The 25,509-nt window shown below is 41.2% G+C and overlaps 1 protein-coding gene across 1 annotated transcript in view; it reads left to right on the top strand.

The window, feature by feature from the left end:
• The window catches only part of RIC8B (RIC8 guanine nucleotide exchange factor B), a 51,160-nt gene extending 31,419 nt beyond the window's left edge, over positions 1–19,741 (top strand). Inside the window, exons 6-10 of the mRNA XM_060245568.1 lie at positions 685–780; positions 9,573–9,717; positions 11,335–11,479; positions 12,933–13,052; positions 19,357–19,741. Coding sequence (XP_060101551.1) covers positions 685–780; positions 9,573–9,717; positions 11,335–11,479; positions 12,933–13,052; positions 19,357–19,468 — 618 coding nt within the window. The 3' untranslated portion in view covers positions 19,469–19,741. The remainder of the gene's footprint in view (positions 1–684; positions 781–9,572; positions 9,718–11,334; positions 11,480–12,932; positions 13,053–19,356) is intronic.
• The last annotated feature ends 5,768 nt before the right edge of the window (positions 19,742–25,509 follow it).

The raw sequence follows: 25,509 nt of genomic DNA, 5'->3' as shown, positions 1-25,509 counted from the left end.
TTTCATGTGGTTTGTCCCTTACTTTTTGTGCTGTCAACTATCTTTAAAATGTCATGGTTAGAAGCTGGCCTTTAAAAATGCAAAATGAAGCTCTGTTTGACTACCTTTTTGTTGTTGTTGTTGTTGTTGATTTGTGTAGGATTTTCTTAAGAGATCCCAAATCACAAAAATATAGAATTTGAGCCTCAGGATCCTCTATGCACATAAAACTGTACAGTTATTTTTTGTGTGTCACTGAACAGGCAGCTGGCTTCATTGAAATAGTAATTTACTATTTTACATGAAAATGCAAGATATTCTAATCAAAATTTATGAAATTAGTCTTTTTAGTAGAAAGTCAGAGTCACCCAACACACAACAGCAAGAGACTATATTTCCTTCATCTTTGCTACCGGTCAACAGTGTTGGTGGTTGTGGTTTAAAGGTTTTAATATGTTTGGAAATGTTTGGTAAACATGTCTGGAGCAGCCTCATTCTAAAACAGCTCTCATCTACATGTTTACTGTGTGATTTCAGAGATGTAAATGGCCCTCAGCTGTTATGGAAAAGACAGTAAGAACTGTGGATGTCTGCCCATTAGTTATGAGAAACACTATGGTAACAATCTGAAGTTTAGTGAAAAATGCTAGTGTCACAAGAAGAAAAAGAATTAATTGCCTCTGTATTTTTTTATGATCATTCTAGGGGAGTAGCTATCGAGAAGGCCTCACTCCAGTTCTCAGTTTACTAACAAGATGCTGCCGTTCCCATCGGAATATAAGGAAATTTATCAAAGCTCAGGTGAGGTACAGATAGGTGAATAACAAACGTAGCAGAAACAGTTTCTGCTACATTTTAGTAACTAATATTTAGATATCAGTCACATGTTAGGTGTTGTACAACACATAAAGTTGGCTTGATCATTATTCAGTGAACGTCCGGTGGGGTGGAGGTATATGCACACATATAAGAAAGGGCATGGTGGTGTAAGGGACAGCTTACGAATGGGACTATTGATGTTTAATATCACACTGGTGGCTCTTGTAAGGGCAGAAAGGTGGAATACAAAATTTATAAATAAATACATCTAAGAAACTTCATTTGATTCTGTCCCATCACCCCATACAATTGCTCAAGGTGTATAATTGAAAAATTCCAGGATGGAGATCAAGGAAAGATGCCCTTGTATCTTTGATTTACCAGGCCAAGCCAGTGGTGAGGGATGAGAAGCAGTGAAGAAGACCAGGATTGCCAATCCCCTTTCTCAGGACATAGCCTCAGCCCTATCCAAGAAGCAGCTTGTAGCTGGTTGCCCATATAGCAGCTGTAGTAAAGCATGGTCAAACATTAAAGCTGCACTTGGGAGAAAAAAGGCATACAAATAGGAGGGGGGGGTGTCTCCTGCGTATGTGAGATCCCATCCTGTGCAGTTGGGTAGTCTGTTAGTAAGGAATCGACAGCCTTCTCATTGCATCTCAGCAGCTGCTTTACTCAGCTCACACAGTTAATAATACACAATATTCCATTAGATGTGTCTGTTTCTGGGCTCCATTAACTGAATTCATGGATTATATTGAAGTCATTGAAAGAGTCATTCAAAATAAGGTCAAATGTTTAGCAGTCCATGCATCTCCTCAGCCTATAGTATTGTGTAGGGTGAAACATAGGTGAGGTCTTCCGTCGTAAAAATCCATTTGGACAAGCTGCCTTTATGAACAGAAGTTCTTTTCTTGATATTAAGTGTTACTTTTCAAGTATTTACAGGAGTTGGGAGTTCCTCACAGAATGCAAAACTATCATCTGGTATGGTATTGCTGCAATCTCAGCAGCAGTCACAATTTCTGATAGCAAACTACACTTACCTGAGTTCATAAAAGTATCTCATCCAAGGATAAGTGGGTCATAAGGAAGGAATCCCCTTTCTGAGAAGAAACTCCCAATCTATTCAGCTTCCCATAATTTATAGGGCTTTAAATCCTATCCTAACAGCTGGCTGCCCCACTTGATAAAGGAGCACATTCTTGTTTAATAATCTTATAAGTTCAAACTCCATACACAGTTAGCTGTACTTGAAATCTCTTCTTAAAATATATAAAAATCGTTAGTTCATTCTTGCTGTTTTTTATCTTAATTTAAAAATAGTGATTATAGATTTCTCATATGTATGAATATCTTTTGGCCCTCAACAATTACACCATCTTTGAACCATATCTTCACTTCCATGAAGTGGACATTGTTGCCTTTCTCACATACTTCTGCACCAAAGACAAACCCATAATATATATTGATAGGCTCAGATGGCTTCTAATCTAAACAAGGCCATATAATTGCGTTAATTCTTTGTTTCTTACCCCCCTCACCAAGAATATTCTATTCTGTGTCTTTAAACTCCCCTCTTGGTGTGTTTAACTGAGAGGCTATACCAACTCTGTCTCTAGTGAGTAGAAACATAAGGCCAAAGCTGATGGTACAAGTAAAGTGAAAATTTTATTTTATTACTCAGTTAAAATTCCCTATGTATTCTGTTAACAGTCTTCTTCAGGGAAATCTAATGCATATACAAATACATTATTACAGAGTTCTCATAAATGACAGTGGTTATGTGATTAAAATATGTAAACAAATAAAGCAGTATATTAAAAATCAAATTACAATCTGTACAGTATAATATCAACCAGGTACCAAACTATTAAGTATAACCTCTATGTCCACAAACTGGGATTCTAAGCTGGTTTAACATCCCAGTTTTTGGAAAGGAAACGAATTCTGATGTTGTCCAGACATCTACATTTGGATATCATAGCAAACTTGTATTTGATCCAAGACTTCTCAAACCAGGCAGCTTTCAATCACACTCCATGTGCAAGGGGAGTACATAAGTGCAATGCTGGCATACATCATGAACAAACAAGTAGATTGATCCAAATGGATAGCTGTGCTGGTCTGAAGTAGAACAAAGTGTGAGTCCAGCGGCACCTTGAAAACCAATGAAGTTTTATTCACTGTATGATACAATGGAATTTACCGGTCCATACATATACATAGAGGTTGAGCAGTAAATTAGTATGCAACATAATGAGGATGTTTTAACAGATGCAAAGGCCAAACGGAGATAACAAGTTGTCCACATGGTCACCATTTGTATGTAGGGAAACACAGAGAGGCAAATATGTCAAACTTGGAGACTGATGTATAAATGTTATTATTTTTTATTGTGAAATGCTAAAAGATAATTAACTGAGACCTTAAGTTATGCTCCATTCATCTTCTTTCAAGCATGGAGGTAGCTACAGCATCCTTTTATTTGAGGTGGGGAAATTGGTTGTGTACTTGTTTCATCTTCTGCAATTTCTCCAATTAAGAAACGAAAAAAGGGGAAAGAGCATAAGCTGACCAAAGAGCACTGGTCTCACTCTTTAACATGCAAGCCATCACAGACCCCCTATTGACTCATATTATTGGGATCAAGAATGAAGAGAAGGAACATCTCCACTGGTGCCACCACAGAGCCCCTTCTCCATGGGACCACAGACCATCTGCCTATCCTTATGGACTCTACCAACCACCTTATTCACAGCTCCCATCTAGAAGCCACCTGAGTGGGATCACCGTTCTGTTCATCAGTCACACAAGACCCACCAGCATGACATTCCACCCAAACTGAAACTCAAACATCCAGCTCCTATGGCACAGATTTTGACACCACGTCGGCCGAAACAGGCACCAACACCAATGTCAGTACTGAAATCTCGTTCTGACTCAGAGTCCTCAGATTTTGAAGATACAAGAATTCAGAGGGAGTGGACTCAGGCTGCCATGTCCCTGATCCCTCACCTTCTACACCTGTCACCAAAGATGCCCCTGTCTCTCCATCTGAAGATTTAACGTCATATGGGGATCTCATCAAATGAATGGCAACCACTTTGGGTCTCTCTATCCAATTACCTCAGCCTGAGGTTAATGACCTTGTCTTCGATTGTTCAAAAAAATGTCTCCACAGCGGTAGCCCTTCCACTTAGCACTGTGGTGCTCCAAGCTGTCAAGATCCCATGGGATAAATTGTCATCTGTTGCTGTCTCATCAAAAAGGTTGGAGCACATGTATAAAATCCAAGAGAAAGGTGCAGAATTTTTATTTACGCACCCTAAACCTAACTCACTGGTTGTTACCTCTTCTTCAAAGCGGAAACATTCCATCTCTACACCCCCTGTAAAGAGGGCAAGAAAACAGATGTATTCAACAAGAAATTCTGCTCATCTGCTGCATTAGGAATCAAGAATGCCAATTACCTGGCTTGTCTTGGTCGATACCAATTTGCCCTTTGGGATCAGATTACTCCGCTCCTCCAGCATCTTCTGGAAGAACACTGCCATAACCTGCAAAAAGTACAAAAAGAAGGAATGTTAATGGTCAACTCGGCCAAACACAATGTTGACACTTTTGCCAAATCTCTCTCTTCAGCCATCACCCTCTGGTGGCACTCTTGGCTATGTTCCACCACATTCAACCCAGACACCAAAGCTGCTATTGAGGACCTACCGTTCACTGGGATTGGGCTGTTTCATGCCACTACTGACACATCTTTACAAGACATGGATAAAAGCATTAAAACTTCCAGGACACTGAGTGTCTCATTCTCCTCCAAGCTATTAAATTCAAACAGTGCTCCAGATCCTGGTCACGCAAGACTCAGAGTCGTTCCTTTCCAGAACACTCTTGGGGCAGCCATTCTCAGAGTCAGTCCAACAAACCCTTACCCAGCAAAATCCAAATTTGCAGGCAATCGGTGTCAGTCTCATTCCAAAAAGGTGGACACCTTCAAACAGAACCTTTGGCTTTGGTTGTTGGCACACCACCTCTACAAAAACCCTGGGCCACCCAACTCTCTCCCTTTTTCCACACCTGGGAAAACATAACATCAGACAAATGGGGTACTTGCCATCATTGCCCAAGGGTATGTGATTGAATGCAAACAGATACCAGTAATACCACAAGTCATCATCACCTTCTCCTTCTAAGGTCCTTCAGGATGAAGTCCACTGCCTTCTCCAGAAAGGAGCCATTGAACCAGTTCCACACACCCTCGAGGGTTACGAGTTTTACTCCCATTACTTCACGGTTCTGTAAAAAGATGGGGGGACTCCATCCAATCACGGACCTTTGTGCTCTGAACAAAAACACTGTCTAGCAAAAGTTCAGGATGACGACCCTCTCTCACATACTCCCACTCCTGAGCAAAGGAGTTTGGATGGCTACAGTTGACTTGCAGGACGTGTATTTCCATCTGAACATCAGATACTGCCACAGACAATACCTTCAGTTTGCTATGAGTGCAGACCACTGCGCTCCCCTTCAGGATTTCCATGGCTGCAAGAGTCTTTACCAAGACAATGGTGGTGGTGACAGCACATCTTCACCAGCAAGGGATTGTAGTCTTTCCATATATTGACAACTGTTGTTGAATCACCCTGTCAACTTCTAGAGCACATAGAAAGGACTCTGATAATACTGAAAGACCTAGAATCATGTATCAAAGTCAAACGTAATCCTGAGCCATCGAGTCCAATTCATTGGGGCCATCATAGACTCCTCCAATTGCAAAGCTTACCTGCCACCTCTGCAGGCTCATGCTGTAATATCCTTGATTACCCATGTCAAGGTGTTGCATCTGCACATTCAGTCCAGAGGCTCTTTGGTCTCATGGTCGCCACAACTACAGTCATTACAATGGCAACATTTCTGATGCGACCTCTATAACGATGGTTCCTGAAGAACTTAAAACCATCTTGTCATCCTCCAAACCTCATCCTCTCTCTGCCATCCAAAGTTCTTCAATCTCTGGTGTGGTGGGAGGACTCACACAATCTGCTAGCAGGTGTCCCATTCAAACCTCCCATTTCCTTGGAAACACCACAGATGCTTCTCTAATAGGATGAGGTGTTCACTTTCAGGGCCTTTCTGTGGATGCTTGTTGGGAATCTGCTCAGTCAACACACCACATCAGTTACCTTGAACCCTTGGCCATCAGATTTGCCCTGCAGTCCTTCCTCCCTCTTCTCTAAGGCAAAACAGTTTTGATACTTACAGACAGTACCACAGTGCTTAGCTACATCAACTGCCAGGGAGGCACGGTTTCCAGGAAATAGTGTCACTTAGTGATGGACTTTTGGCTGTGGTGCCTGGATCATGGAATGTACCTGATTGTGACACATCTCCCAGGGGACCAGAACATACAAGCAGATCTCTTGAGCAGAGGTTGAGCCTTGCTTCATGAATGGGTTCTGAACCCAACCTACCTGCCTCCTGTCTTCACTGCATGGGGGCCACTTGGGAGAATGTAAAATGTCAACAGGGGAACGGGGAACAGACCCTCTCTCTATGAGAGACAGTTTTCTCCTAGACTGGTCGCATTGCTTCCTCTTCATGTTTCTTCCCATTCCACTGCTCACCAGGATTGTGAGGAAGAAACCGAGGCACATCCTCATTTCACCATGGTGGCCTCAGCAATCACGGTTCCCAATCCTCCTTCAATTCTCCAGATGTCAAATGCACTTCTTTCTGATGGAACTGGATTTATTGAACTCCAACAGAAGCAGAGTAATACATCACAACATCCCACACCTGAAGCTAACAGTGTGGTTGACAGACTAGCTTCAATTGCCAACAGGATCCAGACAACAGTAGAAAACTTTCCACAAGGAAGTCCTATGCATACAAGTGGGGGAAGTTTGTAACTTTTATATTTCCTTCACCATTATCCCCAGACAAGGTGGATCTGCAGGTTTTATTTTCCTGTCTTCTATATCTGGTGGATAAGAACCTGAATCTCTCTTCTATCAGGGTCTACACCTCTGTCCTCCTAGAGAACCTGCTCCAGCCTGAGACCTACACCTGGGTCTCCAAAGATTATTAAGGAAACTCTTTTAACCTCTGGCTCCCTGCCCTTTACATCTCCTTTTGTGGAAGACTGCCTTTCTTATTGTAATCACATCAGCCAAACAGGTCAGTGAACTTGTAGCACTCTGATCCACCTTACCTCTGTTTTCATGACAAAGGGGTGGTCCTTGCTCCTGATATCAAATTTCTTCCAAAGGTGGTTTCACACTTTCATATGCATTCAGAAACTAGACTACCTATATTCTACCCTACTCCTCATTCCTGAGGAATGGCCTCTTTATGCTCTAGATGTCGAAAGGGCTCTGCTGTTTTATCTATACAGGACCAAAGAGTTTCATTTGACCCGTCTTTTCGTCAGCTACTCTGGTCCCTCCAAGGGAAATAAGATCTTTTCTCAAAGACTCTCAAAGTTGATTGTTGAGACCATAAAGCTGTGTTACCTATAAGCCAAGAAACCTTTACCTGGGCATCTTAGAGTGCATTCCGCCAGAGTGATGGCAATGTTAACAGCTTTCCTTAAGGATGTCCCCCTGCAGGACATTTGCAAAGAACACCTTCACCAGACACTATGCGCTCAACATATGCGAGTGAAGGTGGATGAGAGTGGGATGCTCAATTCTGCAGGCTGCAACTGTTTGACTGCCTCCCTCCTCCAGGTAGGCTACAGCTTGCTATTCTCCCAAGGGTGTGATGCACAGAGACCATGAAAAAGATAAACAGGTTGCTTACCTGTAACTGATCTTCAAGTGGTCATCTGTGCATTCACACCACCTGCCCTTCCTTCCCTCTGCTGTCAGTTCAGTTACAGTTACACCTTGAGTGGGTCAGTGGTCAGAAGGAACTGGCAGGATCTTGGTGCCCCACCTCCTGAGCATGCATGGTGGAGTCCCCAAGCATGCTCGGAGGCACGAACACAAAAATCCCTCTATTGGAGCTACATAACACTGGTTGGAGCCTGTGCAGGCACCGTAGATCCCAAGGGTGTGAATGCACAGATGGCCACTTGAACATTATGTTACAGGTAAGCAACTTGCTTATCTGTTTTCTTCCAGCATTGTCCAATTTTCACACCAATACATAGTAATAGGAAATACTGTTGTATGAATTACCTTGATATTGGTTGCCAGTAACACATCCTTACACTTAAGGATCTTTATAACTCATTGATGGTTGCCCTTTCTCCTAGTCACTCTTTACAAAGACTAAAATCTTAAATATTTGAATAGTTGAATATCAGAACAAACTGCTGCTTTGCTATTTTGAATAGTTTCAATTTTTTTGTGAAATATAAATGTTCATTCACACCAGTTTTACTAGATATGGGTCTGAACAATCCAGTAGTTAGAAAAAGTTTGGAAAAGGCTAAAGTAGTCTCTTTTAATTAACATATCTAATTTCTCAACATGGTCAAATTTGTGGATACTTAAATCCAAAGACTGGAATCATGGACAGACAAAGCTTTATACAAATCTGAAAAAAGCCCCAGATTAGCAAAATGAATAAACAAATCTGGAAATAAATACATTGGAGTGTTAACCCTCCGAAATAATAAAAGCAGTGCCTGTAGGTTTAAGAAACTCAGTGGCCACTCTAGCCATTGATAGGCAACCACAACAGTATTGCCAGTCTTCAAGCCTTGGTTTATATGAGTAAAAGGCAGTAGGAGGGGGAAGGGCCCTTTTCAGGGCTGTTTTGACCTTTGGAGGAGGACTAATTGGAGTCAGATCTAGCACCAGTCACTGGGAACTTGATACTACATGACTTGCATGACTAGCTCAAGACTGGCTGCTTGCTACTGCACAACAGCAGCTACCCTGTGAAAGCCAGTGTAGTTGTTAGAGTGTCAGACTAGCATCTAGGTTATCCACATTCAAATCTCCACTGTCCCATGGAAGGTCTCTGGGTAATCTTAGTTCAATCACACCTTCTCAGCCTAGCCTACGTCACCTGACAGGGTTGTTGTGAGGGCAAAATGGAGGAAAGGAGAACAATATGAATCATTTAGTGTCCACAGTGGGGAGAAAGGCAAGATATAACAGGTAAATAAATTTAAAAATATAGCTGAAGATGGAGGGAACATATAAAAGATTGGTTGGTGAGTGGAAAGTAAAGGAGGAAGCAGAGATAGGTGAGGGAGTGGGGTTGCCAGGAGGAGGGTAAGAGCAAGAGCAAATCGTGTAGGGAGGGAGATACAGGGGAAAGTGAGGTGTTTCCCACAAGTTCATGTGGGTTCTCTAGCATACATCTGGGCATGGCCTAAACTGTACAACCAGGCTGTTGAGGCTGCCAGGGAAAGCGAAGGAGAGAAGGCTGAAGATTGTGGCGGGGGGGTATATAGGTATGTTGGGAAGAAGAGAAGGAAGCTGGAAAAGGGAAGAGGCTGTGGGGGCTGTCAGGGGAGGTAAAGAGGAAATAGTGGGTGAAGGGGAAATGACATGTCTCATACAGGTCCTTAAAGGTCCCGCACATGTTTTGTGTGGGTTAAGAGTCTTATACTGTCATCTGTGGAGACCCAAAATAGTCATCTGTCCTCTAATCTTAAGAAAAGAAGATGCTATCTTTAATAGTTCTTTAGTCTCTCCTAGCTAGTCCAACATTTTTAAAAGAACCTTTTCAAGAATATTAAATAAGAACGTATGCCAACACTTTCCATTGTTGATTAACTACTGCTCAGACAGCTTGTTTTTTGTCTTTAGGTGTTGCCTCCCTTGAGAGATGTATCAAATCGACCTGAAGTTGGCACAACACTGAGAAACAAGCTTGTGCGTCTTATGACTCATGTTGATCTAGGAGTGAAGCAGATTGCAGCAGAATTTCTTTTTGTCCTGTGCAAGGAGAGAGGTAAAAAGGCTGGCTTTTATGGTTGATTGTGGCAGACTTGTGATAGTCTCTTACCTGAACATCTGTTGCAGGGCTGTCTTAATGCATGGGCCTGATGGGCACTTGCCCATGGGCCCCACGAGCATAGGGGCCCCATGCAGTACTAATAACCATTTACATTTTTATTCCTGTGAGTAGTTGTCGTAGGGGCCCAGTACATTGCTTTACCCGGGGCCCATAATGCTGTTAAGATGGCCCTGACCTGTTGGGAAGTAGGGAAGCTTTTGTCACTTAGAATGGGAAGGTTCTTTCAAGCAAGTTCTTTCAAAATGACTTGCCTGCATAGAATGTCTAGGCAGGTTAACTTGGAAAAAAAAAAGGATGATACCTTTTCTAAAGAAATACATAAAGCTAAGGTGGAAACACACACCTTCTGTGTTTGTGAAGTCCCCTTACAAGGCAGGGTGATAACTGACTTCACATTTACTCCCAGGATAGTTAAGTTATCTGGATGGGACAGCACATACAGTCTTTTTCTATGTGTTAAAGACAGTTGTCACAAAGTACTGTGCCGTCTGGAGCTGCCACATGGTCTTAGCATTCTCAGTTTTTACCATCATAGTTATACATGTTTCCATACCTCTGAATTTGAATTATATGTAATACTGCAGGGCTGACCAACGGTAGCTCTCTAGATGTTTTTTGCCTACAACTCCCATCAGCCCCAGCCAGCATGGCCAATGGCTGGGGCTGATAGTTGTAGGCAAAAAAACATCTGGAGAGCTACTGTTGGCCACCCCTGTAATACTGAATACCTTAATGTCATACTACACAGCGTGAGGGATGTATTTTGTATTAGTGTCTGTATTAAACAGGACATTCCTGTCTTGTACGTAATGTTGGCATACAAAATGTAGTTGCATAAAAACCAAACTTGCCTTGGTTTTGGACTTATCTCATTTTGTCATTTACAGTAATTTCTTGCCAGATGCTAAGTGTAAATTCTAAATTTAAGTTTTAGAGTTAGGCTCTGTAGGACTGACAGTCATTTGCATAGGCCCCTGCATACTTCAGAGCGGCCTTGTGGCGCAGAGTGGTAAAGCAGCAGTACTGCAGACTGTGGTCTGAACTCTCTTCTCACAACCTGAGTTCGATTCCGGCAGAATCTGGATTCAGGTAGCTGGCCCAAGGCTGACTCAGCCTTCCATCCTTTTAAGGTCGGTAAAATGAGTACCCAGCTTGTTGGGGGAAAAGTGTAAAAGACTGGGGAAGGCAATGGCAAACCACCCCGTAAAAAGTCTGCCATGAAAGCAACGTCACCCCAGAGTCGGAAACGACTGGTACTTGCACAGGGGGCCTTTCCTTTCCTTTCTTGCGTACTCTGTTCACAATCAAGGAGCTTCATTTGCCTGTGACAGCTTTCTGCTGGGGAGGGAAGTGTCATTTGCTGACTTAATTTTTTCCTTAAAGCTATAATTGTTTCATGCTAAATCATATTGGACATTCAAATAAATGTACACAGGCACATCAATGGATAGGCTGGTAAGACTGAAATCCATAGCTAAAGATCTTGATACTTTCCTGTTTAAACTCAACCCTGCACAAATAAATTGTTTTTTTATGTTTGACGTTTTGCAGTTGACAGCTTACTGAAGTACACTGGCTATGGCAATGCAGCAGGGCTGCTAGCAGCAAGGGGCCTATTAGCTGGAGGAAGAGGGGAGAACTGGTATTCGGATGATGAAGATACAGACACTGAAGAATACAAATCTGCAAAGCCAAAGTACACTATTGTTTATCTCCACTCCTGTTGTTCAAGCCTAGGGGCTCTGGGTTTTGTTTCTTTCTTTTGCTTTCAATGTTACCATTTGTCAAATGTATATGTTTTCAGATTTGAGAGCTGTACCATCTCATGTGGGCCATTCCTCTTCTTCAAAAACTGTTTCAAGCTTGCTTAGTTGCCTTTCTCATCGCTAAAAACATTGTTGACCAGAATCTTAGCATTTCTCAAGAAAACAGCTACTCAAGCATTAAAAACCTGTCCAATGTTCTTATTTTTCCAAAAAATTCTCATTAAGTGTAAAAATTGTAAGATTTCAAGATAAGATAAGGGGAAAAGGGGTGGAGCACAACATCTAAATTGGAGGTCTTGCTAATGTGTTACTGTCTTCTAATTGAGACACATTCCCTAGCTTGTGTAACTGTAGGATAGATTGCTATCCATTCCCTTTTGAAACACACATTAAGCTTACAGTGTATATGTTGCATCATTTTCTCTCAGCCTGGAAGTCAGAAACTGAAATTATCTCCTTTTAGACAAAATATCTGGATGTCAGTCATTAAGGATTAGTATCTCATGATCGTCAACTATTAATTTATATTCTTTCCATAATTTAGCTAGTATTTCATCATTAATCCTGAGGATGATGTTGCTAGCATATCTGTTTACTGTTATCTTTAGGCTGAGTTTGCTCCTATTATATATGCTGTTTCAATACCTATTGCAGTGTTATTTTCAAAAGCTAACTAACCTTTCAGAACTTCCTCAGGAAAGCCCACCATCTCTTTCCTTTCAAGATTCTCAGATAAACTACAAAATTTCAGGTTATGCTTGCAAGAGTCAACTTAATTTTCTTCAGTCTCCCCCTCAAGTTTGTACACTCTTGCAGCATAGTTTTCTTTCACTTTAATCGCATTCAGAAGTCTAATTTTCTTTGAGATACTGATTTCCAATTTAGTTACTTTCCGTCTACATCACCAGTTTTTGTTCTGCTCTCTTCTATTTTAAAATCTAATATATCTCTTTTGAATGAAGTTTTTTAACTGCTTAACACATTTCTTCATTTCTGCCTTTTGTCAGAGCCATATGTTTTCAAATCTGAGAGCTGTACCCATTTTTGTCTTCAGAAATCTGTTTCAAACTTGCCTGGTTGCCCTGGCTGCCCAAATACTGCGAAATTGTCTGTTGGTGACTTTTAGATTCTTCAAAAATAGTTTGGTGAGGAAGCTACAATAGTTAAACCTGAGAAAACCTATAGGTCAAAAAGAGACACAGGGCTTGTTTTTTTAATATTGTTAAATCTAGATATTTCCTATCATGGTAATCTGAGATTTCAGATTAGCATTTGGAAAAAATATGTAGGAATGTTTGTTTTCATTGTTTTTCATAATGAAGTGGCTCCCTCAAGATAAACTCTTTTTCATTCTCTTCTCTCCTCATCCACCCCTTCATCAAGCATTAACCTTATCACTGGTCATTTAGAAGAGCCAATGCCCAACCCCATGGATGAAATGACTGAAGAACAAAAAGAATATGAAGCCATGAAACTTGTCAATATGTTTGATAAGCTTTCTAGGTAATGTAGCTACATTGGCTTTTATTTTAGAGGGGGCATACTTTGATTTTGTGGTGACTTTCCTTAGGAGCCCTCTCATTCACCGTTGTATTTGGGCCATATATTTGAACCTGTGTAGTCAACAACATGGATATAGATGACCAAAAGACATTTTCTCACGTAATGAAAATGTAATCAGCAAATATTAGGCTTTCAACATGTGTTGTTGTTTTAAAATACCTTAAGAACTGCTTTCCTTCTAATGACAATATGTTCTTTTTCTGTAGTAAACACCTTCCACTGTAGAATAAAGTTAGAGTACAGTGGCATCTTTTAAGACCAACAAAGTTTTATTCAGAGTATGAGCTTTTGTGTCCAAGCACACTTCTTCAGATGAAATGCAGTGGAAGAAAACCATTCAAACTTATAAACAGGGCTGAAAAGCAAATTAGCATGAAGACATTTTGAGACAAAACAGGAACAACAAGCCAAGTGTACAGGGTCAACAGTTGTGGATCCAAGTAAGTGGGAACAATTGTTGAAGCAATAAATACGTCAAAATAGGAGATAAGTGTGTAAGAGAATTTTTTTCTAATTGTTGAAAGTTAACTGAGATTCCTTTATGATGCACATGAAAGCTCATACCTTGAATAAAACTTCGTTGGTCTTAAAGGTGCCACCGGACTCTAATTTTATTCTAATGCTTCAGACCAACACAGCTACCCACCTGGATCTCTTTCACTCTGTTACTAATTTACTTATGTTTCTATAGGTTCCATTTCCAACTACTACAGATAACATGAGGTTTCTTGTGAAGTCTAATTTTAATAAAAAGTTGGATCACAGACATGCAGTTGCAGTAGATAGATAGTATAATTGCTAGCTAAAGATAATGCCTCATGCATCTCAGTTTTTCAGTTCTTAGCAGGGCAGTTCAATTTCTATGGAGTTATTGTAAGAAGCATTAAGTTGCCAGAGCTCAGTGTGTGTGTGTTTAAAGGCATATCTGTTCCCAAGGGAACTTACCTATGTGCATTAAAAAAGACAGAAATCATTTATTTGTTTCCTGATCTTGTTTAATACAAGAAATAACCTAGTTTGAAGGTGACCAAATTTGCTTAACAATAAGAGCCACGGAAGGAAGGAAGGAAGGAAAATAGATGGGGGGAGACAGTGGGAGGTAGAAAAAGCAATTTTAGCTTTAAATGCATTCTCCAGGCTGCCAGCTGGCTTGGCTTTTCTAAGAGAGAAAAGCCTTTTCCAAGTCTACCAACAGGGTGATGGGGACTTCAGGAGCTAAACAGTATGTGTGAAAGAGCCACATGTGGCTCCCGAACCACAGTTTGGCGATCCCTGATCTAGTTGCAGTTTATCCAGGATGGGTCAGGTTAAGCAGCTCTGGGTCTGAATTACATCAAAGGAGTATGTGAAACAAATTTGTGAATGTTCTGTATCAGGTCATAGTTATCTGCAGAGCTGGGAAATCTGAAGACTCGAGGCACTCTATGTAGTTAATGGAATATATTGTTTAGAGAAACATGTGATGTTGTTGCACAGCAAAATGGTAATAGGCTGGACATAAAGTAAAAAGTAGTACAAATCTGTTGTACTAATTTGGGTGGTGTGAATGAAGTTTTGGATATTTTGAGGCTAAGAAGTTCTGAATATAGACTGTACTTTGTGTTGTAACATGTTCTTGAAGTATAGTTTGACACTTGCCAATGCAATGTATGTATTAACGTGCATGCTTTATAGCAGGGGTGGGGAACCTTTTGTCTGCCAAGGGCCATTTGGATATTTATAACATCATTCATGGGCCATAGAAAATTATCAACTTAAAAAACAGTGCTCCACCGAGGGAGAACAATTCAGGCTGGCAAAAATAATGCAAATAATTGTTTTTTTTCTATTTGAAGTCATGTGGGGAGAGCCTAATTTGGTGTGCACACCTCCCTCTGGCCAACCACCCTAGGCAAATGCCTAGGTCCAGGGCTTTTTTTGTAGAAAAAGCCCAGCAGGAACTCATCTGCATATTAGACCATATCCGCTAGTATTAGCATATTAGACCACGCCATCTGGGATAATCAAGTGCAAATTGAACTGGTCGTAGCTGGCTCCCACCCCCCATCCCTGTCACCCCTCCCTCTTTCCCTTTACGAGGAAACTGCAGCTGCTCCCAGCAGACCTCTAAAGGCACCCACATACCCCATCAGCAGTCCGTCACAATGCCCACTCAGGCTCCACAGAGAGAGAGGGAGGAAGGAAGGAGAATAAAGAGAAATAAAGAAATGGGGGGAAGGGAAATTAAATGGAGGTAATAAAGGAAAACAAAGAAATGGGGGGAATAAAGGAAAATAAATGGGGGAAGAAAGGGAAATAAATGGAAATAAAGAAATGGGGAGAAGAAAGGGATATAAGGGGAAATTAAATGGTAGAAAGAAAGAGGAATAAAAGAAAATAAAGAAAGAAAGGGGGATAAAGGGAAACAAAGAAATGGGGAAGAAATGGAAATAAGGGAAATAAAGGGGAGAAAAAAGAGGGGAAAAGGAAAACAAAGAAATGGGGGAAGAAATAGAAATAAAGGGAAATAAACAAATTTGGGGGGGAGACTTACCTGAACTGTGACAGTGACTTTTCCAGACTCCACAGTGATCCTGGCCAGCCGGCCAGGCCCCAGGGCCTGCAGTGTGGCTGGGCTCCGGGGAGGCCACTACACAGCTGGGCCCCACAATCCTCACTAGCCAGCTGGGCCCCAGAGAAGACCGCCACATGGCTCAGCTCAGCCCAGCAATCCCCGAGGGCCAGACCAAGTGATAAACGGCCCTCATGCCTGACGTTCCCCACCCCTGTTTTATAGGCATATTTTTGGTCCTACATATTTGGTTCCTACATATGTTCCACCAGACTGACCACCCTAAATGTACAGTCCAATCAGTATCTCTGAAGTTGCTCATAGAACTAAGGTTAAATTTTAGCCTCTTGAGTAATCTCTGCTGTTTTAGAAAAGTTGAAACAAATAGAAGCCATAGCTTTAAAAAAAATGAAGCCAGTTTGCTCTAGTGACTGAAGACTCGGCTTAGGATCTTAATTTGATTGTTCTTACTCAATAATATTTTTAACTACCTTCAAGGAGCAATCTTAAGCAGGTTTAGTTAGAAGTAAATCCCATTTTATTCAGTGAGGACTACTCACAGGAAAGTGATTTTTAGGATTACAGCCTCAGTCTCACCACTCCAAAGATCTTAAGGTTGGCATACCTTGTTCTCGCTCCTAATGTATGGCTACAACAATCCTGTGAGTTAGGGTTAAACTGACTGTTAATTCAAGGTCATTTAGTGATTGGGGGGTGTGTGCTTTGCATCAAGGTCTCCCTGGGCAAAGGAGCTACCACTCTACCCACTACACCATGTTGGTTCTGTCAGATAAGCCATTATCTCTACTTTTATTTCAGCTTCAGAAAAATAGCAGTAACGGGGCTTCCTGAAACAAGAAAGTATTTTTCTTGTCTTCTTTAGTATAAAAAGGCCTGTATACATCATTTAAAAAATTAAAGCCATCTAGGGATATAATATTTTTATGTAATTTAAAAAACTCATTCAGTTATTTAGATTTCAAAAATGCTTTTTCATTGCTGAAATATTGACCAGAATGAGCTTAGTGTGGATGCTTTTATATCATGCATGATTTGGATACCTAGAAAAGAGAGAGAGATTAAAAACGTTCACAGTTTTCTAGAAGCATATTAGATATCTAATATTCAAAACTCATATTTTGTAATAAGTTTCAGGAACTGAGCAAAATCCAAACTAACTGAATTTGTATCTCATACGATATCAAATATTAGCAGTTCACTAAATTAATTACATTCATTTTTAAAAAATATAAATAAATTCAGCCTCTAGGATGCAGTTCTTTGTGTTGTATTGCTTGCATGATTGAAAGTTTTCAGTGTTAATTAAAAGGCTTTATAAATATTTTCCTGTATTATAAACTAGTGGCACAATTATGAATTAATTGACTAATTTAAAATGTCAGGGTGCTTTTTCCAAGCCAACACTGTATTAATAGTAGGAATCCTTTTGCTGATGAAACAGTCCCCAATTATCACAGTTTGGGTTTTGTTGTACATTGACAAAAAGTCAACAAAACTAGTGTGTAACAGAACCTGCCTAAGTAGCTGCCACACTCATTAAAATACTGAATTAATCATAGTGGACTGAAGAAAGCAGTGCCTCCATAGGTTTTCCTCTGCTTTTCTAATCATGGAACAAAATGGTGTACATAAAAGGACCGACACTATTATGTAGCACTCAATTATAGGGAGGTGAATAGGTCCCCAATATACTATTTTATCAAAGGAGCAGACTGGTGTTTGCAATACGGTTGTTTCATTACAGACAACCGTCATTAGTTCCATGTGTTAACACTGACCTGTTGTACACAGAGCATGCAGGAAAGAAAGACCCTTGAAAACAAGGGAATTTTTTTTTTAGTCGTTATCAAGCTAAATGGCAAGCAGAAAGAAGCAAAGATTGTATAGATGAATTTGAAGGGATTCATGGGAGATAAGCAAGTAGAGAAGAAGAATGTGTTTTACCAAGGAGTTTATTATGGCATGTGTTCCACTAATTATTACTTAATGCTTTTTAGAATGGGAAAAAGCCTATTAATAGAGAGTGCTTAGTCATATGGTGCTTGGTCAACGATTTATTATAATATATTTAGATGTGTATCTATTAGGAATAAAATTATGGGAAATGCCTTCAAAATTTCAATGCTGCATGTCAAGATGAAATAGTAGTTAGTTTGCAGTAATTTAAGATTATTCCCTTAGATTATCTTTCCAAGATGGTTGTCGCACATGTGGAATAACTTTTGTAGGAGAAGGGAAGGCACTTTTAGGTGCATGTACTTGGAGGGAAGGGGGATATTTATGATTTGAGGAAATGGCATTAGCCACTTGGTTGCCTAGATGTACAAAGCAGTTTTCTGCTATACAGAAGTATTGCATACAAATGAATTAAGCTTCCTTTCATTTTAATATCCCTGTACTTTTTCCAGAACCTGTTGCTGTCACTCAGTAGAATAGGGGTACAAATGCTATCAGGGTTATAGCAATATATTATATCTGGAAAACACAGCTCTTCCTGTTTTTCTGACCACATTCACTTAATGGTGGAGTTACCAGAACGAAGCTCCTAACTTAAATATTTCTCATAAATTAGTGGAAAGGCCCAAACATAGGATTTCATTAGGTGACATGGAATAAGCTGCTCCTAAAGAAACCAGAAACCATTAAGATGAGAAGCAGATTGAAAGACTGGCATCTTGAACATGAAGATTTTTGTTGTTGTTTAAAACCATCTGTGAAAATACTGGGAAAGCTTTTTGGGGAAAGGATCAAAATGTTGCCATCTCTGGCCTTTACAGCCTTTGCCCCTGTAATCCACATATAATAAGTAAGATGATAATCAAAACTGAAGCAACGAAAGGCTTATATAAATCTTTGCTAATACTGTTTGATTGGCTTAATCAATAATTAATCATCTTTATATGAGGCTGTAGCTTGTGGAGTAGATATAATTGGATTAGATGTGAGAGGCCTTTAGAGCTTTGAAGAGATTAAAATGGCTGTCAATCCTGTAATTAAACAACCCCAAACAAAAGCAACAGTTTAAGGGGAAGGGGAAGAAAGCTGATAATCAAAACGAATCCACGAGCCTTAAGCACCACTAGAGGCTGGCTGTGTACCACAAATCGCTTTTCCTGACTGTCTCCTTTTACTCAGTAAGATGAATATGTATCCAACTGTGGAAGGGGTGGATGTGTCCAAGTGACAGGTGGAACTTCAGCAACTGTGTTACCATTGAGAGTAAACACAGAAAGCATCCTTTATTTTTATTTTAAACAGCAAACCTGTTCTTTGTCATGGACTTATTTAGCAGTTTGACTTTTCCCCCCCATATAGCTCTTAATTGGCTTAGCAAATGTTGCCTGCTTGAATGAAGTCTTTATCAAGTGTTGAGCCCATATTCCACCCTGCTTCCCCAGTTCTACTTTGTGTGTAGAAGCCCCTGTTCACCCTTTCATATATAGAATTTATGCTTGGTCAAAAGTGGCAACCACAACATGGCTCCCCATGGTGGTCTGTTGGTAGAATTTCTGTTTCCACTTGTTTTAAGTAAGTCTGCCATGTAACGGAAGTGAATTTCAATATGAGGTCAGAAGTTTCATATTTTGCAGCTCTGTGTTAAATGTGTGTGTTGTGAAAACACATTGCCATGGGTAAATACCCTGGTAATTTTTTTCCATCTTTTTTTTCCAGAGACCAGGTGATAACACCTATGGGAGTGCGACCAGATGGCACATTGACTCCTTTGGAAGAAGCAGTTTCTCAGTATGAAACCAATGAACAAGATAGTTCAGATTCTGACTAGAGCATCAGCTGCTTTGCTGTCTTATCTACCCCTTTCCTTATGTTCACAGCATCTTTTATTATCTAAATATTAGACACTTGGTCCCTCTTAGCCCAGTGGTACAACAACTATTTTATCAATCACAATGGTCAAATTATTAATTCTGTGGTGTAATATTAGCATTTCTAAGGCCTCAGTTTATATAGCAAGACCGATCCAATTTATTAACTTAAAACTACATGTATTTCAATGGAATGAAAAGTGTGATGTGAAATTAAAATATTAGAATGGTAATATTTCTTTGTGATAATGGTCCTTTTTTAAAAAAGGTTCGCTGTAATTGGTTACCTTAAATCATTCTTTGATCAGTGAAAGGAATAGGATGGCTAATTGGATAAGAAGTTAAGTGAAATCAAATTGAAACTATTACAGTAAAAATGCCTGTTTAGTTCAAGAACCAACAGGTAACCATAACCAGATTTTTGTATCCTCTTGTTGTTCGCCATCCTAATTAGTAAACAGTCCCTAAAAGACATTTGATTGTGATTAAACATGTCAGTGTTAACTACTAAATTATACATTTTTTAACCATTCCAGTACAATTTAGAGAACCAGTTTGGTGTAGTGGTTAAAAGTGGTGGACTCTAATCTGGAGAACTAGGTTTGATTTTCCCACTCCTCCACATAAAGCCAACTGGGTGACCTCACTCAGTCGCCCCCTCCCAACCTCACAGGATGTCTGTTGTGGGGAGAGGAAGGGAAGGGATTGTAAGCCACTTGGAAAAAATTTTTGGTAGTGAAGGGTGACGTATAAAACCAAATCTCCTCCTTCAAATCCAACTAAATGTTTTATCAAGGTACTTTAATGTCTTCTCAAAGTCAGCTTTGAGAACTCGTTGCAGTAAGCTACTACAGCATATGATAGTTTACTGATTCAGCCCTCATGAATTGTTCTGTCAACACACACATATGTGCATGTAGCCCAATGAATTATGCACAGTCCCAAACATATCCTTGCTTTTTGGTAGCCTAAAAAATATGGGTTGGCAGCTGTTGATCAGTTGCACAAGTGCTATGTTGAAACATCTCTTCTGCCATTTGGTCCCCTTTTTAAAATTCTAAGTATGAAAGTATCCTGACCTGGATAGCCCAGGCTAAGCAGGGTCAGCCCCAGGTGGGAGACCACCAAAGAAGTCCAGGGTCATGATGCAGAGGTAGGCAATGGCAAACCACCTCCAGACATGTCTCACCTTGAAAACTCTGTGGAGTTACATAACTCAGCTGTGACTTGACAGCAAAAAAGAAAAAAAATTAGGCTCTTGTGTATGAAGCGGTGCCAATGGAAGAACCCACAGTCTTGAATTGTGCTGCTTATATGGGAAAAGTTTAATTAAGAGCTGTGTAGCTGAATCTTTAGGCATGCCATTGTTGTATTTTCTTGCTGCACTAGGTCTTGCACAGGAGATCTTAGTGACTTGCATAGTTCCTAATATTGGTCTAAATCTTTGTGGGGTTTTTTTCCTTAGTCATATGAATTGAGCTTTATTTAGGGATACATTGGTAGAGCTCCATTAGTGCTACAGTGATAGCTGTCCTCTGGTTGTCTCCCTTGGTTTGAGCACTAACCACACTGGTAATGCAGTTTTTTTCTTGTGGAATTATTTTTTCCCACTTTATGTTGAGCCTGGTTTATAAGCCTGGCAGCCCCCTCCCCCCCCCCGTGTAATATTCTCTGGGAGTGTATAAGGCAGTTACTATGGGGTTGGACTAGATGACCCTAGGGGTAATAATAATAATAATAATAAATTTTATTTGTACCCCGCCCTCCCCCGCCGAAGCAGGCTCAGGGCGGCTAACAATACGGTGACCAATGGTGCACCAACAATAAAACAGTTACACTAAAAACATTAAATTAACATTAAACTAACCTTAAAAGCCTGAATTAAACAATTTAACTAAAACATTTTATGACGCTATCCTTGACACTCTTCTAGTTGATGCTGATGGCGGATTTTCAGTTATTCATAAGCTAATTTAAAAAGGGTGGTCTTGCAGGCCCTGCGGAACTGATCAAGGTTCCGCAGGGCCCGCACCTCCTCTGGGAGTTGGTTCCAGAGATGTGGGGCTGCGGCCGAAAAGGCCCGAGAGCGAGTATTCTGTAGTTTAATTTGTCTTGGCCCAGGGGTAGTCAGTCTGTTCTTTCCTACTGACCTCAGTGCTCTCTGGGGTTCATACGGGGAGAGACGGTCCTTCAGGTAGGCTGGTCCTCGGCCATATAGGGCTTTAAAGGTGATAACCAGCACTTTGTACTGGACCCGGTATACAATCGGTAACCAGTGCAGTTCGCGTAGCCCCGGCCGTACATGTTCCCATCTTGGGAGACCAAGTAACAGCCTGGCCGCCGCGTTCTGCACTAGCTGTAACTTCCGGGTCCGGCACAGAGGCAGCCCCATGTAGAGGGCGTTACAGTAGTCCAATCGTGAGGTGACCGTCGCATGGATCACCGTTGCTAGGTCCCGACGCTCCAGGAAAGGGGCCAACTGCTTTGCCCGCCTCAGATGGAAGAAAGCTGACTTGGCAGTGGCTGTTATCTGGGCCTCCATTGATAATTAAGGCTCCAGTAAAACACCCAGACTCTTCACCTGCTGCGCCGCCTTTAGCTGCACACCATCGAAGGTCGGGAGGGATATTTCCCTCCCTGGAGCGCCGCGACCCACACAGAGAACCTCTGTCTTTGCCGGATTCAGCTTCAGCCCACTCAGTCTAAGCCACGTTGCGATAGCCTGTAACGCCCGATCCAGGTCTTCCGGGGGGGAGGCGGGCCGGCCGTCCATTAGCAGATAGAGCTGGGTGTCATCCGCATATTGGTGGCAGCCCAGCCCAAACCTCCTGGCAATCTGGGCAAGGGGGCGCATATAGATGTTAAATAACATCGGGAAGAGGACTGCTCCCTGAGGCACCCCACAATCTAGTGTGCGCCTCTGGGATCGTTCACCCCCGATCGCCACCCTTCCAACTCTATGATTCTATGAAACTACCTTAGCAGCTAAAAAGCATATGATTAGAAGCACCATTTGTATGCATCGGCCATGCCTTGGATAATCATGGTGACTTGAAAAAGTTGCTGTAATTAGCCATATGTAATTGCAAATGCATTTTCGCCAAATGGTCTGATTCTGTTAGCTGGCAGTTTCTGCACAAGGAGATAGTAATGCTGACAAGCTTATAACCCAGAGATGCCACCTGTATGAACAGCCACTGAGATAGTGCAATAATAGGATACCTTAACTGCAGAAATAAGGTGTGTGTGTGCGCATGCAGTCCAAGCTTCACCATCAAGAAACCCATCACCAGTTTTGCCTGTTCTTGTAGAACAGGGCTGGCCAAATATGCTTAACGTAAGAGCCACATAGAATAAACGTCAGATGTTTGAGAGCCACAAGACATGAACAAATATTACACACATATCTTTATTAAAACTCTTAATACTTTATTTGCACCAAAAGATAAAATACATATGTATGCACACAACCATACCAGAAAGTCTCCATAAGACTAGGGAAAGGTTAGGGAATTATTTTTTGGCACCAGTTGGAGAAGAAAACACAGGAACTTTGTAAATCACTGACCACCTTTTGCATCATTACGCATCTCTCTTTGCCTTGACACCAAGGTTAGAAAATACAGTGATTCCCCACTCCTCCACTTGCACCTGCTGGAATGGCCTTGGGTTAGCCATAGCTGTGGCAGAGGTTGTCCTTGAAAGGGCAGCTGCTGTGAGAGCTTTCTCAGGCCCACCCACCTCACAGGGTGTCTGTTGTGGAGGGAGAAGATATGGGAGATTGTAAGCCGCTCTGAGTCTCTGATTCAGAGAGAAGGGCAGGGTATAAATCTGCAGTTCTTCTTCTACAAGAGCTATGAAACTAAGGGGGAACTCTGCACCACCTTCTTTAATTCTGTCCCTCCTTCCAGTAGCTCCCTCTGCTCTTGTGTTCTCTTTCCCCACTCTAGGTCTCTGAGCAACCTCTGCGGTGGTGGAGAAGAGCTTGCAAGCCTGCCTATTTTCCCCTCCTTCCTTGCTTCATACAAGGAGGAAATAGTCGCTTACCTATGGGTCAGTGCTCAGAGGCTGACTGAGGTTCCAATGCTAAGTGCGCTTACTTGAGAGTAAGCCTGCATTAAATTCCTTGACCTCCAGGAGCCACAAAGTAAGTGTGAAAGAGCCTCATGTAGCTCCCGTGCAACAATTTGGCCACCCCTTTTGTAGACTATCACAAGAAGGGGGTGGGCATTGAGTGTATGAACTGATCATTAATCTACAAATCAGAACAATTCTGATTCTCTTTTTTACCTTTAACATTATTAAAATGCAACAAGACATAATCAGAACCAGTATACAAAGCAAACATGTCCAGTTCACAATTTTTTTAAAAAATGAAGACAGTGTACAGTTCCTGTTATTTTGCCCTTATCCATTCATTTCTAACAAGTTATGGATTTTTTTAATGCAGAACATTATTACTAATTTTTGTCATTCAAAATACTCATAATTTTGAGTTGCTAACAGAATTCTGATTCACTTTTAAATCTATGTAAAATAATTTTTTTCACACCTGTACTTAAGAACATAAGAGCTGTCACACAGCAGGGGACCAGGAAGGGCCTTCTACTGGCTGCCACCACTCTGGTAAGGGTCTTTATGGGAGGGCCCAGAGCACCCACCCAACCCCTGTGTTCCTTAATGGCAAGTACCTTTTAACTGACCAAAGAGACATGAGGACACAGGCAGTTGAACAATAACAACAGGTTTATTATAAGTGCTCTAGAACAACAAGTGGGTAGTAAAATATTTAGTGCAACAGTGAACGAAGAAACAGTAAAAATTGGTGCAAATAAATAAACAGCCCTAACACAACTAATTCCCTTCATCTAACTTCCAACCAACTCACCTTCCTTGAGTGGGGAATCCCTCTCTAGCTGCAACCTGCCTCCAGGTCCAGAGAATACAGCCTCTCCAGAGAGAAAAACCCTGTCTGTAGCTTAGCCTATTTATGCTTTCCTCCCAGGTCACACCCTTCTGGGCCAGTTTTTCCCTCAAAAACTGCTTTCCCCCAATCAGAGGGACAGAAGGGATCCTGGGAGATGTAGGCTCTGTAGCTACTCCTAAACAGGCTTCTCTGGAGCCTATAGGCCTTGCTAGGCATAGGATCATAAGAAAAGCCCTAGTCCGAGTCATTTATCCTACCTCCAATCTCTATCTGCATGGCATAAAATAAACTCAAGAGGGGAAAGGAAAAGAGGCAGAATCAAGAGGTAAAAGTGATGGATGTGTTACTGTAGCTTTATTTCAGGTGTGAATAAATCTTAAGGGTATTCCCACTTACACCTCTGGATGCCATTACTAGGACAGACATGAGTCTTGGCAGTGAACCAACATTACAAATGTTCTTGTTTACTAATGGGTCCAACCAGTGTTCCCTCTAAGCTGTGGAGTCTTGTGAACAAAAATTCTACTTTGTGAGATACTAGCATTAAAGTTGTGAGTGAGCGATTTGGCTACTGCCTAAATTAGTTTGCTCAGGGGCCATTTTTTCTGAGCTGAGACAAAAATGTGTGAGCCAGAGGCTAAAAAACTGTGAGCTAGCTCACAATAACTCAGCTTAGAGGGAACACTGGGTCCAACCTCAACTTATTAAATCAAGTTTCAAAGACAATAGCTCATATTCCATACAACTTATTCTAGGCTCTTAACACAATAGGTTGATACTTCTATGTACATGACTTTGGGACAGCTGAGGGTAAATGTTAAGCAGCACACTGGCAAACTATTCTCAGTTTTGTTGTTCTCATGTACATTCCCGACCTACTAGTTGGATGACATATCTTTTATTGTCACTGCCAATATGGCTTATAGGGTTTTGAAGGCAAGAGGTGTTCAGAGGTGGTTTGCCATTGCCTGTCCCCATGTTATGACCCTGGTATTCCTTGCAGTGCCCCCATCCAAATACCAGCCAACCATGCTTAGCTTCCAAGATCTGATGAGATTGGGCTAACCTGGGCTA

Source organism: Heteronotia binoei, chromosome 8, assembly GCF_032191835.1.
Source record: "Heteronotia binoei isolate CCM8104 ecotype False Entrance Well chromosome 8, APGP_CSIRO_Hbin_v1, whole genome shotgun sequence".
NCBI lineage: Eukaryota > Metazoa > Chordata > Lepidosauria > Squamata > Gekkonidae > Heteronotia > Heteronotia binoei.
This window is presented reverse-complemented; position numbering and strand designations above follow the sequence as displayed.